Genomic DNA, 17,960 nt, shown 5'->3' with positions numbered 1-17,960 from the left:
AAGGCAGGTGGCCTTTGGAAAACCTCAGAGAAGCTGAAGTAAACAGGAGGGGCTAGGGAACAGCACAGATAATTGCCACATTCCACAGAGGGATTGCAGGGTGCAGGCGGAACCAGGAGTGTCCCAGAGAACACCCTGAGCCACAAAGGAATTGCCGAGGGCTAAGAGAGAGCTTTGCAGTGGCAGAAAGCCCTTGCAGACAAAGTCAGAGACACTGAACACCCCAAAAGAGTGTGACCCAAAAGACCTTTTGGAGAGGAGTCCACTCCTCCCAGGCAGTAATTATTAGCCCAATAAGTAAACAGAGAATAATGGGGCGACAAATTGCAAGGCATAGGAGGAAACAGGCCCTCCACAGAGTGGTCATCAGAGCTGATTGTTAACCCTCTCCGTCATGACTCAGACAAACGGAGGACGTTCCACCACAGTGCAACCACCGGGTGCTCGCCTGACCGCAGGTTAGAGCCGTAATCACACACAGACTCTAACAGGTTACAAACACACACTGGCACAACTTTCCAGAATTTAAACCGTTATTTCCCGTCCGAAGAGGAGAAAATATAAACAGTTTCCAGAAACCGGACAAGGACAACGTTTATTCCATACTGAGGGTGGACACTTGTCAAACAGACAGTTACCAGAAACCAGACCAGGGCAAGGTTTACTCCACGACTGGGTGGGGACACTTGTCAAAGCCCAGGAAACTCTCGTCAGAATTATATCCCTCCAATGCAAGACAGACAGACAGACCTACCAGAGAGCGCACAGATTGGAAAAGGCCTGTGAGGGAGACTCTGAGGAGTTCAAAGTCTGAGATAGGAGGGTTGGCTGGGGCCCTGGATCATCATCAGGGGGCACTTGCCCCCACCCAGGAAAGCCCTCCATGTTCAGTGGGCTCAGATGGGGGTGGCCAGTCTGTGCTAAGTGGATCTCACTGGCACCTCCAAATGTAAATGGGCAAGATCAACCACACTACTATATTAATAATTAAAGTCGTCATTAAACAGTTGGACAGAGAAGACTAGCACCTGGAAACCTCTTGATTCAGAACAAAGAAATTCCAAACTTTTTATAGTTCAAAATAGGGAGCTGGCTCAAGGAAAGGGATATTCTAGCAGTGGGTAATGGGGTTGGGGGGAATAGCACAGCTGCAGATGCTGATTCAAAGTCATACAAGATAGTGTACAGTTCTTGCTAGATGGACAGGCAGGGTTTGGAGACATCTGAGAAGAGTCAAGGTCTTGTTGGGAGAGCCGGGAGAGGATCGAGGAGAAGGAGAGCTAACTGCTAGTAGGGGTTAAAGGCAGTATGATATGAGATGGCATTCCTAATGGTAAGCTAGGTTACTACATTAGACACACATTAATTTGAGTGACAGGTAAGGTAGTATACAGTAAGGGGAAGATCAGCACAATGCCAGCAAGGCAGACTCTGGAAGGTAGGCAAGAGTCAGGTCCATGACACTGTCCTGCATGGACAGTAATCACGAACACTTTGGATACATAGTTACAAGCACAGCTAAATGGGTGCACTGGCACATGGAGTATACTCACAGGCACATGCGGGGAGGTCTTTCAGAGGGTATTTCTACATGCCTATTCGAATGTGCTACAAAAATGCTGGGGTGCATCGTGGAACAAGCAGGGGGCAAAACTGTAAGGGCCTCTTAGTCACAGTCAAAGAAATACCTTCAGTGTCTGTCACTGGGCTTGAGTGCTTAGGAGCAGTCTATGGGAGACGACGGGGTTGACTGGACAACATGCCCCATCAGAAAACAGTGACACGCCGCCGGCTCTGTGGAGCAGAGACCAGGGTCTTAAAAGCTCCAACAGTCATCCAGGGTACGAGTGTCCATCTCTTCCTGTGCAGAGCAAGTAAGAATGAACACCCACGAGGCGAGGACAGAACTAGCCCAACCGACTACTGGGCCACGTTGGCCACAGCCTTCGGAAGCAGACACCAGAACCACATGGTGCCCAGCTACCACTATCATCACCACGGCACGTAGCCAGAGCTGCTCATTTTTGTTGTTGTAACAATTTTATTAGCATTTCATCCATATGTCATATAATCCAATAACTCAATCATATCAAGAAGAGTTGGATAGTTATCACCATATTCAATTCTGTAACATTTGATTTTTCCGTGCACTCACTGCTATTCGTGTAATTTTTTTCTAATTGTGGCAAAAATATATACAACAAAACACTCTACAATTCCACAACTTCTACATGTATGATTCAGTGCCCCTGATAATACTCTTCATGTTGTACAGTCATTATTAATATACTTTCCCAGATTATCCCACTACCGTTAACATGAACTCAATGGCCGCTAAGCAACAACTCTTTCTCCTTCACCCATGTAACCATGGTGAAGTTTGCGCTTAATCCCTCTCTCAAGAAAAAAACTTCTAGTTGGGGAGAGTGGGGCAGCTTGAGTTCCAGACCCCATTCTGAGAAAAGCAAACAATTACTGAAGGCATGATGGGGAGAAACTGACATATAAGAACCCCAGAAAAAAAAAATGGGTTGTGGATTCTGTTCTACCCCAGCCAGCAGGATACCTGCTGAGGTACTATACTAGCTCCTCTGGAGCATAGTGGTGACCGAATAGTCACCCCCTACCCCCAACACCACCAACATCCCAGCCTAACTGAGGAGAGGCTGAGCAGGAACTTGGCCAGGAGAATACATAGGCCCTGGGACTGGGAGGGTCCCCAACTCACTCACTGCACGTTAGCCTGATTAGGGAGTTTTGGGTCTGCCGTGGACTGGTTCCCGACATCTGGCTGAGTCTCTTGGGGCAGGGATTATGGCAGTTTCCCTGGAGCATTGGGAGGCCTGACTGACTCCAAGTGGGTAGAGAATCAAGAAAGCCTGTATTGGGGAAGATGAGATGTCAGTTCAGGACTTGAGTGGGCATTTCTCTGCAGGGTCTTCCCTAAAGCCCATGCCCAAACAGTAACTGGACACAACCACGACATGCAGGTCCCTTGCCAGAGATAGTTTTGGTGAACACTAATCAGTCACTCCTTCCCTCAGTGCACTCTCCCTCTGTGCACTGGTTTGATCAATATTTGCCAGGTATCCCCTGGTGATTTGGGAACCAGCCTCAAGCCAGGGTTTTGATGAGGGCCATATTTAAATGCTTGTTGACATTGGCTCCTGCTGACGGTAGGCTGGTGCCCAACTGCCTGGCCGCCCATGAATGCCCAGGTTCTGGAACAGGTGTGTGAAGACAACTCTGTATTTAGATAAAACATACAAAGTAATTTTCACAAGCAATAATGCCATGTTTCAGAAGCAGCAGCCGAGCTCCATACACTGGTGAGACAGGGGAGGAAAGAGCACAGTTTCCAACACAGAGATATGGACCCGGGCGGAGCTCCTGCAGGGCAGGAGGACAGGGGGACAGGAGGACCCAGCCTCCCAAGAGGGAGATTACAGTGATGGACGCCAGTTACTTTAAGCAACTGGAGAAAAATGTCGACATAGAGAAGGAATACAAGTTGCAATTCAAGAACTCAAGAAGGTACATTCGGGCAAGATGAAGAAAAAGTTAGAAATGATACAACAATTTCAAACAGAAATACAAAAAGCAAATACCAAAATATTAGAAGTGGGCAACATTGTGAGAGACCAAAATAGCAGGATAGAAACAATGGAAATGGTTCTGTGATCTTGAGGTTAAATTTCTCTAGAACAAAATACAGTAAGACAGAGTTATAGAAACAACCGAAAAATGGAAGAAAACCCAAGAATATTATTGGATAATCATCAAAAGGAACAACAAATGCCCAATAAATGTCTTAGAATAGAAAGAAGAAATAATAACTACTGAGAAAATAGTTGATGAAATAATGAGGGAGAAATTTCCTAACATCACAACATGACAGAATATAAAATAACTATGCAGGAAGTCCATAGACTTCTGAGGAGAATTCCCTAAAAGGAAATCACCACATGTAATAATCAAACTTTCTAGCACTAAAGAAAAGGAAGCAACACGAGAGCAACACAGCAAGAAAGGACAGTAACATCTAAACACCAAACAATCAGGATAAGCTCATAGTTTTCTATTGAAACCATATAGGCAAGAGGGCGATGGAATGATATCCAAAATTCTGAAAGACAATCCTATAGCCAGCAAAACTACCCCTCAAATATGAGGGAGAACGAAACATTTACAGAGAAGGAACAACTAAAACTAATAAGAATATGACCATCTTTACAGAAAAAAATTAAAAGGAATTCTATGGACAAAAAAATCTATAACCACCACACATAGCAACCTTATTAGGGAAAATTATGGAGAAAAAAAATTCTACATAGGCAATTGTCATAGTGAAGCAAAACTAAACAAATTAAAACAAGAAATCACAGACAACAGTAAGAAGTCTGACAGAGAAGATATCCAACCATTTTGGAATTGGAGAGAATAACCACAAAAACCCCCAAACACCTTCGCTGGACAAATGAACACGTCAGCACTAACAAACCAGATGAAAACCATATACGCAAGACAAACAGATAAAAACATAATATTGACAAGAAACAAAAGGAACACAACACGCATACAAAAAAAACCCACGAAAACTGAGAACACCATACAAAACTAAACAAAATGACACCAACAAAAAAAACCAACCATATTTATAAAAAACAATACTGAAATACTGAATGTAATGGATTGAATTAGTTAAAAGAAAAAGACTAGCACAGTTGATATAAAAAAAGAACCTTTAATATGCTGCTTATAAGAAATGCACCTTAGATATAAACAGACTAAAAATCTAAGGATAAAAACAACCATGCCAAGCTAATGACATTCAAAAGAAAACTGTAGTAGTAATATTAATCTCTGACAAAATAGACATCAGAGTTAATGACACAATGAGAGAGGAAGGTCACTATATAATTATGAAAGATTTAATTGCACAAGAAACCATAACCATAATTAATATAATACCAAATGAAATTGAGCACCAAAATAATCAAGTTCTTACAGAAATGAAAAGGGAAATAGATAATATGATCATACTAGGAGACTTCAATACATCACTTTCAGATAAAGATTGCTCAACTAAAAAAAAATCAATAAAGATACAGAAAAATAAAATAACAAATCAACTTCATATCAAAAGAATATACATAATACTACACTCATAAAAAACTCATTTCTTTTTCTTCTCTAATGCCCATGGTAGCTATTTTAGGGTAGTTTATGTCATAAAGCAAGCATCAATAAATTATAAAACATTAAGATGATACAACAACCCTTTTCAGATGACAATGCCATAAAATTAGAAATCAACCATAAACCAATTAACTCCAAAAAAAAAACAAAGACATGGAAATTGAAAAACACAACCACTGGGTAATTGAAGAAATGAAAATACAAAAGATTCTTTGAGACAAATGAAAATGAAAATAGAACATATCAAAATCTTTGGGACATGGCAAAAGCAGTACTCAGAAGTTAATTCATAGCAAAATAAAGGCATATATCCAAAAGGCAGAAAGAATTAAAACAAACACTTTAACACAACTACTACTACTGGATAAAGATCTAAAACATTAACCACACAATTATAAAGACTATCAATAAAAAAAATATGGACAGACTTAAGGACCCTCATACAAGGCAGGCACACCCTACCGAGCACAATGAAAAATACCCACGCTGTACAGGGTAAAACAAAGAATGGGGTCTACTGAAAACACCACATTCAGGCACATCAAGAGAGTCAACAGACTACCCACAGAGTGGGAAAAATATTCAGTAATGATAGATCAGATAAAGGGCCAACCTTCAAAATCTATAAAAAACTACATCTTAACAAGAAAAATTCAAATAACCAATCAAAAAATGGGTACACAATATGAACGGACAGTTTACCAAAGACAACATCCAGGTGGCCAAGAACCATATGAAGAAATATTCGCGTTCATTAGAAATAAGAGAATATAAATTAAAACAATGAGATACCACCTCACACAAACACTTTTAGTAAAATTTAATAAAACAAAATAAATGCTGAAGAGGATATGGAGAGATCAAAATACTTTTACATTGTTGGTGGGTCTGTAGAATTGTACAAGCAGTATGCAAATCAGCATGGCATTTCCTTAAACAAATTTAATACAAGTGCCTTACGATCCAGCACTCTAAGAAATAAAAAAATATAACATGGACATATGCACACCTATTTTTTTTTTAGCAATGCCCATAAGAGCAAAAACACAGACAACCAAAACCAAAAAACCCAGTATAGAAAAATAAACTCTAGTACATCCATATAATGGAATATGATGCAACAATAAAAAAGCAGCCATTAGGCCAGCAGTTCAAACACACCACCTGCTCTATAAGAGAAAGATGAGGCTTTCCACTCCCATAAAAAGTTACTGTCTCAGCAACCCACAGGGGCAGTTCTGCCTTTCCCTACAGGGCAGCTGTGCATCTGAGCCACTAGATGGCAGTGATTGTGTTTGAAACACAAAGGCGGTCAATTCTTTTAGCATGCCCCACATCCAAATACCCCATCTTCACCTTTGTGAACACCACGAAGCTTTTCCATTATAAACTCCCCCCACTGGTTTTTTTCCAAAATAAAGATCTGATTTATTTTTTTCCATTTTATTGTGAGCTCCTAAAGATATTACAAAAATCCATAGTTTAATTAGATCATGACTGTACAATTGCTGCCACCATTATTTTCAAAACATTCTTCTTGCACTCTGATATCAGCTTCCTTTTCCTCTCCCTCCCCTACCTACCCGAGGAACCCGGCTCAATGCATGACCCATGACTCCATCCAGGCTCCTTTTGGTTTCGTCTCTAAGCCTGAGAAAGGTGGGCCTAGGATTACGTAAGGTCAGCAGTTCAAACTCACCAGCTGCTATCGTCTCGATGGCAGTGGGTTTGGTTTGGTTGTTATATTAAATATTATTATTATTGTTCTTTAATATTTCCTCCCCCTACTGTTATGGTCTTAGTTTTACTTCATTAATTCTGGTAGACTTCTGTATGTTCATTTGTATAACTAAAATTGTTTGATGCATGAAACTCAAGCTAGATAAACCCTTCAGAAATACTAACAGGAGTAATAATTCCCTGAGGGTACAGAAGGTGGGGTGGCTGATAGCAACGATGACTATATAACCCTAGTCGAGGGGAATGAATAAAAGAATGGTAAGCGAACAGATACACTGGATGGTGCAAGATATGGCAATATATATATATCTTTAAATCCCTCCCTGTTGAGTGGGAGAGAACTTTTCAACAAATAGTGCTGGAAAAACTGGATCTTCACCTGTGTAAAAATGAAATGGGGCACACATCTCACATCATGTAGAAAAACAAACTCAAGATGCTTAATCTTCTCCAGATGAAGATGTGTGAGAAAATATTGATACAAAACCACAGAAATTTTTGTAAAACAAAAATATCACACTGCAAAGCTCTGTCCGACATTTTCCTCATCTAGGCCTGTACGCTGCTACAGTGATGTTTCCATCTCTCTCTGTGCTCTTTGACGGACACCAACACATGGCAGTTTGGCGTCCTCCAGTGACTCAAATTGCATCCCTTTTCAATGTTGAGTTTGAGGAACAAAAAAAGTCTGAAGGGGCAAGATCAGGACATTCTCACAGAGCAAGCAGGTGCATTGCCGCGGTCTTAGAAAAACATTCCCTTTCTCGCTGATTTTCTGTTTTTCTAAACCTTCATCTATAAGCCCCTATAATTGCCCCTACTCCCCCGCCCTCAGAGGTTACTGTTTGGATTGGACCTTTTATTTTGAGGACACCCTAACAAGCTCTCCACAGATGAGTCATGTTTTAACGTGTTTTGCTTAACCTCAAATCAGCAAAGCAACAAGAGTACTAGCAAGTCCTAGGGACACTCGATTCCAAGATCTTGACCTCACCCCCTTCCAAGGAGCAGCATGTAAGAGGAGCTCCCTCAGCAGGAGTCTGACGGGAGGCCTGTAGCCTAAAGTGTGTGGTTTCATTCTGAGGGCAGCCCAATTGTTAGGGAGGAAGGCTAGCGCAGCACCAAGCAAGACCAGCAGCTGGGGCCCCAGCTAGGATCTCTCTGGGGAAACTGGATGTCTTTAATGCACCTCGGGGGCAATTAAGAAGCCACCTGCCAGTTCCGGGTAGCTGCAGATTAGTGTGGTTTGAAGATGAGTCAAAGAAGCAGCGATGCTCAGCAAGACACACAGCAGAGGGGTTAGAGAACCAGAGTCCTGGAGAAGTTATAGTCACTATGGCCTGGTGACAGAATGGTTATGTGTTGGGCTGTGATCACCAAGGCCAGCAGTTGGAAACCACCAGCTGCTCCACAGGAGAAAGGTGAGGCTAACATAAAGAGTTAGTCTCAGGAGTACTTTTACCCCATTGTATAAGGTGGTTATGAGTCAGAATCAACTTGGTGGCAGTGAGATTTTCCCTAGTTAGGAAAGGTGAAGGAATTCCTCTCGGATAGTCCGGTAGGGTAAAGGTTGAATTCCGATTTGTATGCTCGCTCCACATGCAACATCTGAGTGTCTTCTGTCAACCAAGTCACAGCCTATTGACACCTCCTGAATGCCATAAAGCCTGCTGTATGAAGAGTGAGAGACTCTGGGAATTGCTCTCTGCCACTTCACCTTCCTTCCTCCTCTGGGACTTCACTGGGACTCTGTCTGCCTTCAGGGCTGGCCACATGTGGGCCACTGACCCTGAGAGCTATCAGCACCCTGCTGTGCTGACACCCACCTTTGAATCCACGTGACTCTGCTGCTCTCTGCCCAACAACAGCCATTAAGGTAAACAACAACACCCCTTTCTCAGAGCTGCTTGGGTTCCCCAAAGAACCTGGTGGGCATCTTCAGAGTAGAAAGGTGCAGCAGCATTGTCAAGCCAAAATGATGTGGCTTGTCTTCCTGGTACCTTGTCACCCCCCTCATCTCCACCTCCCCACTAAGCACACTCACAGAGGCATCTGGTTTTCCGCCTGGGCAGAGCAAACACAAGGACACACTAGACATCCAGCACCAAGACCACTCAAGGTCACCAGTCAGAGAGGGACAATAGTCCATTTATCTAGCTTTCTGGAAATACTCTACTTAAAGTGGGAAAAGTGAGGTAACTTTGCACTTCCAGGATAAGCTTTATTCCTGTTGGTCGTTTTCCAGAGATGGGGCCCCTGAACTTCTACTAGTGGGTATGGACTGGTCGTTTTCCAGAGATGGGGCCCCTGAACTTCTACTAGTGGGTACTGACTGGAACATGGCCAAGGATGGAGGCGTCAACCGAGTTTCTCTCTGAATACAAAACAATCTCCTAGTGAGCAGCTGTTCTCTCTCGGTGTGATTTGCCTCTGGTAGTCTTTGCAACTGGGTGACTACTGTGCCAAAGCAGAGGGCTGGGAGATGACCCATTGTGAACACAACTGTCAATGCACCTGGCCCATGTGAAGAGCCAGCCCACTTCCAGGACATCTAGGCCAGGAGGTACTCGAGGAGCAAAGGCCTAACCCCCTGGCCAGTGAGAGCGCCAGTGTCCGGGTGTGGGTGGGAGCAGTGTGCTGTGGGCTTACTCTGCACCGACTTGTCCTCTGCATGGTTATGTTCAAAAGCAGCTTCCATTCTACCATGAAAAGGGGTCAGGACGACGCAAGTCTCATGATCAAAGCCAAGTGACACGTGGCATTACAATATCCCAGTAACTAAACTTCCACTGTAAGTGATCTAATGAAGACAGCTTCATTCATGTAATTTTAAAAGGACTGTTTCAAATATGCCACAAGTATTTGCACCCTCAACTGAAGAGATTTCTTAATCTTAAGGCTATTATTAAGATCTTCAGACATCGTATCAGAAAAGATAAAAAACAGACTTAATACCTTCCTGTAGTACTCCAAAAAGCTGACTTCAGAACCATCAGCTTTCTTAAAGGTACTCTTAGGGTTCTGGTCCCAATCAATGTCGTCTACTCTGTACGTCTTGTTGTTATACCTGAGGGAGGAGTGAGGTTTGGTTTTCGGTTAAAATAAATGCACAGATGTAATGGTAATAAAGAGAACTGCGAGACTACATATATCACCCCTAAAAATAGGATTTCAAATCCCCTCGTGTGATGTAAGAGGAAGGGAAAAGACTTTCCTAGAATGTGCTAGATGGGCACGGGAAGTAAATGACTAACGCCAAATAAAAACTAAAAGGAGTCTAAACCCTTAGCTATTTGTCCTTTCCAGGTAAAATGTTTTCAAAACATGGTTCAGGAGAAAGGTGACAAGTATCACATTGATGCTCCTTTTTCATACTGTTGTTCCCGTTCCCAATATTCAGCTTTAAAACCCACGTCCCATCTAAACTTCACAGAACCAGGCTCTTCTGCTATCTAGAGACGGGCAAAATGACTACTTTTCACTTCGGAAAGCCGACTCACTTGGTAAGAACAATTAAACCTATCAGTTCCTTAGAGACTTGTTCTTGAAATGTATGCTCTTCGGTCTGATGGTACAAGTTGAACATGAAGTCTAACACCGTCTCACTGCGAAGGACTTTGTGACTGACATCTGTGCAGAGCATGATGTTGTTTTCATACTGAAGAATGGATGTCGTAAAGCCTGGCCAGATCACCAGCCTGCCAAAGAAAAAGACCACACCTCCATGAATACCCAGGCAAGTCTTACACATGGTGGAGTTTTCCACTTTTACCAATTGGGTCTACCTTAAAATATTATGGGGCAGGAGGGTGTTTTAAAAAGTTCATGGAAAAATGGATTAGTAAGATTACAGACATTTTCCAGGTACTTTCTGAAGCCCTCTCTTATTTGTGATTGCATGAATGTATACCAATTTTTATTGTTTTATGTGGCTCACACGCAATCTGTACAGGGAAGTCGTTTGAACAGAACAAGGGGACACTAGGTAGTTTACAACAAGGAAAAGTGTGCATCAGGTTGTATCCTTTCACCATACTTATTTGAACTGTATGTTAAGCAAGACTATCAAGAACAAAGCATGTGGATTGGAAGAGGGCTTATAAACAGCCTGAGATATGCAGATGACACAACTTTGCTAGCTAAACGCATGGAGGACTTGAACTTGATCAAGGACTACAGCCTTCAATATGGATTGCAACTCAATGTAGATAAAAAATAATTCTCACAACTGGACCAATAGACAACATCACAGTCAGTGGCCAAAAAGACTGAAGTTGCCAAGGGTTTCATCTTGCTTAGGTCCAGTGTGCTCATGGAAGCAGCAGTCGGAAGATCAAACGACACCCTGCAAGGGGTAAATCTGCTGCACGTCCTCTTTAAAGTGTTGAAAAGCAAGGTGCGCCTAACCCAAGCCATGGTATTTTCCATTGCTTCTTATGTACAGGAAAGTTGGAGACTGAGTAAGGAAGACCAAAGAACTGTGGTGCTGGGGAAGAACACTGAACGTGCCACAGACTGCTGAAAGAACCAACACGTCTGTCTTGGAAGTATTACAGTCTGAATGCTCCTTAGCAGCTACAGTGGCAGTGCTTTGTCTCAGGTACTGCAGACATGCTATCAGAAGAGATCAATCCCTGGAAAGGGACGGCATGCATGGCGAAACGTGAAGGGCAGTGGAAATGAGGACGACTCAGAGGCCGCAGGACTGGCAGTGTCTCTCCTCTGCATTGTACGTATGGGCTCTCGAGGTGGCACTAACTTGATGGCACCCAACATGTGGCTCCAGATAAAAATCTGTATGTAAGTCCTTCACCAATGACTTCACCCGTTTAGAACTACTGCTTTCAATGAGCATATATGCATCTGGCTTTCAGAGTCTACACAATGGGCTGGGACTGGAGACAGGGGCCAATCTAACTAAAAGTATTCACATTCACCGCAATAAACTACGTGGCTGCACTCGTGATGCAGCAGAGTCACTTTAAATAATCACCAAAGGCTGTCGATATATTTTATGATCTGAGAACAAAAGACAAGCTTCATGATGACTGATGTATGCTTCCCCAATGACTGATATGTCTCGTGTGGGATGCTGTCCTTTTTAATCCAAATCTCCACAGTGTACCCTAATTAAAGATCCACTTACTGTGATGGGCCCCATTTAAAAGCCTTATTGGCCAGTTTGATCATTTCAAACTGGAGTATCACATTCAAAGTCTACGTTTAAGCCCCAGGTAAAGGAAACTGTACATTTCATACAAACCTATGATTTGGAATATCAATCGGATCACTTGGGTTATAATAATTCCGTCCAATTTGCTGCAGATTCATGATCTTCAGAAGCCTAGAAATCGAAAGGTCGGAATAGTTAGAAATGAGTGGATAACGGGGAGTATAGTGCTAATACTACCATCAGAATTGCATGGTGTTGTGAGCAGAGGTCAATAAGCTGGAACCAATGACTAGGCCAGAGTCACAAATTATATGAAATTTAAGTTTTGGGGTTCATCAGGACAGTTTTATTAAAACACACCGCGAGCAAACATTTTCATGCTGTCTAAGGCTGTTTTCATGTTATATTTGCAACACAAGCACTTTCGAGAGAGACTGTCTGGTCTGCCAAACCTAGAACATGTGCTATTGGTACTTCACTGGACAAGTCTGCCAACTAATTTAGAGAAATCAACTATCAATTACACTAATTCAAACAAACCAAACAAAAATAAAATTGACCTTTGGATCACATCAGACTCAAGACAATCCTAGGACACAGCAGAGGGGCTCCATGGGGTTTGCTAGGTGGACATACTTATGGAAGCAGGCTGCCTCTCAGTTAGCAACCAAGCACTTCAACCACATCATCATCAGGACTCCTAAGTTGAGCAAGTATCTGCCAAAAAGAATTGACTCATCATTAAGGACAGAGAGCTTGTGACCACTTTCAAAAGGCCAGTCATACATCCATCCCTCTCCTGACAATTACCAATGGGCCAGTGCCGGCTTCATCCCAGACCTCTTCTGTCCAGGGGAAAAAGCCTATGTTGATGTTGAGGTTTGGAATAGAAGAAATCCCTACTGAGGGTAAACGATCAAGTGAAAGAGGTGTGTGCCCATGACAGAACACACACAAAACCCCCTCTCAACCCTTTACACCCTGTCTCTCCTCACCAGGCTGGAGGGTGCAGGGGGTCGGGAGAAGTGACAAGAGCAAATATAAAGTTAGTGACAGAGCAAAAGTACTTCCAAGAGCTAGTGATGACATCAATGAAGGAGTTAAAGACGTGAAACTTGCTTACAGCAAAAATCAGTTGTTTTAACAGTAAACTAAACCTTCGAAGTTATAATTCAGTCATTTGATGATAATCTTGGAATTATTCCTCAAGACGGGATCTAAGGGACACACATCTACAGGACAATTCTTTCCACCTTTCTGTAGGTTCGAAAATCATCTTCGTGTTAAGAAGCACCTCGTACCTCCTGAATATGATATTGTAGAACTGCAAGCAGGTCGGGGACGTTGGGGGCAGCTCGTTTGTTAGGGTGATCGTTATCTTCACATGCTCCCCGTTCCTGGTCTGACTGAACACTTCTGTAACCTGAGGTGGGAGGGTGGAAACCAAATTTTTGATTGTTAGAAGCAAAGTGAACCCAAGAACATAATATGCCTGGTTAAGATGGTGCCATTTTTAATGTAGAAACATTTCAAATGGACTTAAGAGTGGACACATTTCCGCCAGCATGTTGATCGCATTACGCAGTGGGTTGGAGAATGATCTGATAATACCCAAAGTGCCCTGTAGGTTTATTACAAATTCTGTCACGAGTCCCTCTAAAAGTCGCTATAGCTACTTTATATTGTGGCACTTTCCCCCCTCCCTGCCCTTGTAGACATTTGAAATAACCTTGTGCTGTAGTCTTTTAGGTAAAAACAATATTGTTCCATCAAAAGCATGACACCTTCCAATCAGATCTTCATGCTGGAAAAGCAGAGCAGAGCGGAGTCTCCTGGCTTCCATCAGTGGGTTATAGTCAATGTGATACTGGTACAGGGCCCACTGGGGACGGGATGTCAGTCGGAAATGGTTGGTGCTCAGCCTTACGATAGAGCCCGAGGTGCCTGTGGAAGCAAGTCAAACCTGTCAACAGAATGGATAATCTACATTTCCCTGAGCCCTTTCCTGCCAGACAATGCAGACAGTCTGCAGAGAGGAGGCTCAGCAGCTGACAATGGAGAACTCTCAGACACCCAACTCTGGGACCACCATCCTACAGCATCTGTGAAGAAACCAGTCACTTCCTCCCGGTCCATTCCATTCCCAGAGCGTTTCCAAGGCTGTCTACTAGGACAGGAGACAGCTTCATCCTACTCCCAACAGAGTAGCCGGTAGGTATGAACAGCTGATGCTTTGAACAGCAGCCCAGCACCTAACCCACTAGGGCACCCATCACTCCGTGTAAGTGAGCACTTAAAGCAGCACACAATGAGAGTCCAATACCCCGTCACAAGAAGCAATTTAACAAAAATCAAATAAATATCTTTGCCAAATAAATATGGCAAAGTTTGACAGAAACAACAATGGCCTCTGTTCATGATCTCAGGGCAGGTGAAGGGTCTCCAACCACCTCCTCAGAGCCAGCAGGGACAGAAGCAAGCAGGACAGGTGGCAAGACCTTGACTATCTACCTTCAGGTTTTCCTGCCAGTGACTCGACATCTGAGCACACAGGCAAAGAGCAATACCTTGTGCACCGGCACCACACTCCCAGAACATCGCAGACTAGCGAACACACACTCACCTGTCTTTGACTCCTTCACATGGTCAAGGTTCTGTCTCGTGTTCACTCCAAGGTCATGAAAGTCTCTGCGACGCCCACCTCTGTCTGCTAAGGACAACTCTTGAAACCCAGCAGATATCTGGAGTTCTGAATATGAACCAGGAGAAAAAGATCAGTTCCCACAGGGCCACTCTGCAAAGCCCAGAGACTACTGAAGTACTACATACAATGTGTAACAAGGCCATCAAATGGCCTCAGCTATCTTCAGGCCAAGGAAGCAGAGGATCCACAACACACCCAGCGCTCTCTGATCAGACACACCCCACCCCCTGTCACTGCCAGCTCAGGAACCTCCAGAAACAGAAAACAGAAACCAGTTTGTCATACTGTGGTGGCTTGTATGGGAGCTATGACACTGGCATTTCGAACACCAGCAGGGTCACCCAAAGGGAACAGGTTTCAGCAAGCTTCCAGACTAAGAACAGACTAGGAAGGAGAGGCAATTTTTAGGAATTAGCCACTAAATACCTTAGGAATAATGGTGCAAAAAATGTTCAGAACCTGAAAGCCTCATGAATAGACTCTCGGCCCCTCAAGAAGGCACTCAAACTCTGACTGAGGAAGAGCTGCCTTTTCAAAGTCGAGTGGACCATAATGATGTGACTACGGACCTTCAACTGCCGATGGGTATGACTCAAACGAGAACAGCGGGAAGCATCTATCAATAACTGTGACCTATAATGTATGAAGGATGAGTTTAGGAAAATCTCAAGTCATTAGAAGTGAACTGGAATGCATGCAGATCAATACCCTAGGCCTCAGTGAGCTGAAACGGGCAACAGTGGCCATTCTGAATCACGACAGCCATCTAGTTTACTATGTTGGGCATGTTAAAAAGGAATGGGGTCACGGTCATCATTAAGAAGGGTATTATATCTCAAGATCTATCTTGGAGCACAATGTGATAGGGTTCTATCAGTACACAAGGAGACCCAGTCAATACAACTATTGGAGTAAGCACCAACCACTAAAGCTAGTGATAACAAAAATGGAAGAGTTTTACTATTTTCAGTCTAAAATTGATCAACTATGCAATCAAAATGCACAGATAATTACTGGCAATTGTAATGCAAAAGTTGGAAATAAAAAGGAAGGAACCATAGTTTGGAAATATTGCCATGACGATAGAAATGAAGCTGAAAGTCCATGACAGAATTTTCCAAGATTAACAACTTCGTCGCAAATAGCTTGTTTCCACAACACAAATGGTGACTACATAGGTAGACTTCTCCAGGCAGATACACAGACATCAACTTGGCTACATCTCTGGGCAGAGGTGGAACAGCTCAATATCAGCAGCTAAGACGGGGCCAGCTACTCAGTGTGGAACAGACTGTCAACTGCTCATATGCAAGTTCAGGTTAAAGCTAAAGAACATTAAAACAAGTCAGCAAGAGCCAAAATACAACCTTAAGTTTATCCTGTCTGAATTTTGAGAACATTGCAAAATAAATGTGGCACAGTAATATCCAATGAACTTTGAGGTGACATCAAGAACATCATTCATGAAGAAAGCAAAAGGTCATTAAAAATACTGGAAAGAAAATATCACCATGGATGTCAGAAGAGACTAAAAATTTGCTCTTCCTTGTAGAATGGCTATGGCACATGGAAGAAATAAAGTCAAATAGATGGACCGAAAATCTTAAAGGGTAGCTTCAGAAGACTAAGATATTATAATGAAATGTGCAAAGGTCCCAAAAGAACAAGCTCTGTGTATCTTGAATTAAAAGGACCCAAGAAAAAATTCAAGCCTCGAGTAGCAATACTGAAAGATTTTTATGGACAAAATATTGAACAATGCAGGAAGCATCAAAAGATTATGGAAAGACTATACAGAGACACTTCACCAAAAACAACTAGTCAACATTCAACCATTTCAAGAAATAGCACATGATCAAGAACCAATGGTACTGAAGGAAGACATCGAAGCCGCACTGAAGCTATTAGCCAAATACTAGGGCCCAGCAATGGAAGGAATACCAGTTGAAATGTATCAACAAGTGGATGAAGCACTGGTGGCACGTTCTGTGCCAAGGCATATGGAAAGCAGCTACCTGGCCAACAGAATACCTGCACCCATTCAAAAAAAAGGGACCCAACAGAATGCGAAAATTATAGAACAGTATCATAGATATCACATACAAGTTAAATTTTGCTGAAGATAATTTGACAATGGTTACAGCAGTACATTGACAAGAGGCTGCCAGAAATTCAGGCTGGATTCAGATGAGGACATGGAACAAGGGATAGCACTGATGGTGTCAGATGGATCTTGCTGAAAACAGAATACCATGAGTATGATTACTTAGTTTGACTATGCCAAGACATTTGAGTGTGTGGGCCATAACAAACTATGATAGCTTTGAGAAGAACGGGAAACCCAGATTACTTCATTGTGGTCCTGAGGAACCCACAAATGAGTCAAAAGGCAATCGTTTGCAGAGAACAAAGGAATACTGTATGGTTTAAAATTAATGTGTTTCTGTGTTGCATTCTCACCACACGTATTCAATCTGTGAAGAACAAGGCACTAGGTTTGGAGAAAGGCTTCCGGAAAGAGAGGACTTGAAGCTTTGATGATGGAGATCAAGGATTGCACCCTTTAATATGGCTTATCACAATGTGAAGAAAACAAAAATCCTCACAACTGGACCAATAGGCAACATCGTGATAAACAGAGAAGTTGTCAAGGATTTTGTTTCACCTGGATCCACAAATAACGCTCATGGAAGCAGTAGTCAAGAGATGAAAAGATGCATTGCATTGGGTCAATCTTCTGCAAAAAACTTCTTTAAAGGGTTAAAAGCAGTGTTTCTTTGAGGTCTAAGGTGCGCCTGACCCAAGCTATGGTATTTTCTTGGCTTTTGCACACAGAGAAATTTATTGTCTCAGTTAAGGAAGCTAGAAATTCAACCTGAGGGATTGGGCTGTAGTAGACGACCTTCCCTCACTCTCAGCTCTGGATGGAGGCCCTGGTCTCCTGAACTTCTGGATCCTGGTGCCTGCATCCTCTGCTTAATTCTTGAATCTTTTTTAAAAAATCATTTCATTGGGGGCTGATACAGCTCTTATCACAATCCATACATCCATCGTGTCAAGCACATTTGTACATTTGTTGCCCTCATCATTTCCAAAACATTTTCTTTCTACTTGAGCCCTTGGGATTAGCTCATTTTTTACCCT

The 17,960-nt window shown here is 42.8% G+C and overlaps 1 protein-coding gene across 1 annotated transcript in view; it reads right to left on the bottom strand.

The window, feature by feature from the left end:
* PIWIL1 (piwi like RNA-mediated gene silencing 1) overlaps positions 1 to 17,960 on the bottom strand; it is a 235,586-nt gene that overhangs the window by 30,162 nt on the left and 187,464 nt on the right. The window contains exons 4-9 of the mRNA XM_004709621.2: positions 14,736 to 14,861; positions 13,842 to 14,056; positions 13,414 to 13,535; positions 12,203 to 12,283; positions 10,440 to 10,637; positions 9,895 to 10,006 (exon numbers count right to left, since the gene is read on the bottom strand). Of these exons, the coding sequence (XP_004709678.1) occupies positions 9,895 to 10,006; positions 10,440 to 10,637; positions 12,203 to 12,283; positions 13,414 to 13,535; positions 13,842 to 14,056; positions 14,736 to 14,861 (854 nt within the window). The remainder of the gene's footprint in view (positions 1 to 9,894; positions 10,007 to 10,439; positions 10,638 to 12,202; positions 12,284 to 13,413; positions 13,536 to 13,841; positions 14,057 to 14,735; positions 14,862 to 17,960) is intronic.

The sequence above is a fragment of the Echinops telfairi genome, unplaced genomic scaffold, assembly GCF_000313985.2.
Source record: "Echinops telfairi isolate 266 unplaced genomic scaffold, ASM31398v2 ScPeMD7_7412;HRSCAF=8450, whole genome shotgun sequence".
Taxonomy (NCBI): domain Eukaryota; kingdom Metazoa; phylum Chordata; class Mammalia; order Afrosoricida; family Tenrecidae; genus Echinops; species Echinops telfairi.
The sequence above is the reverse complement of the archived record's forward strand: the minus strand, read 5'-3'. Positions and strand labels throughout refer to the sequence as shown.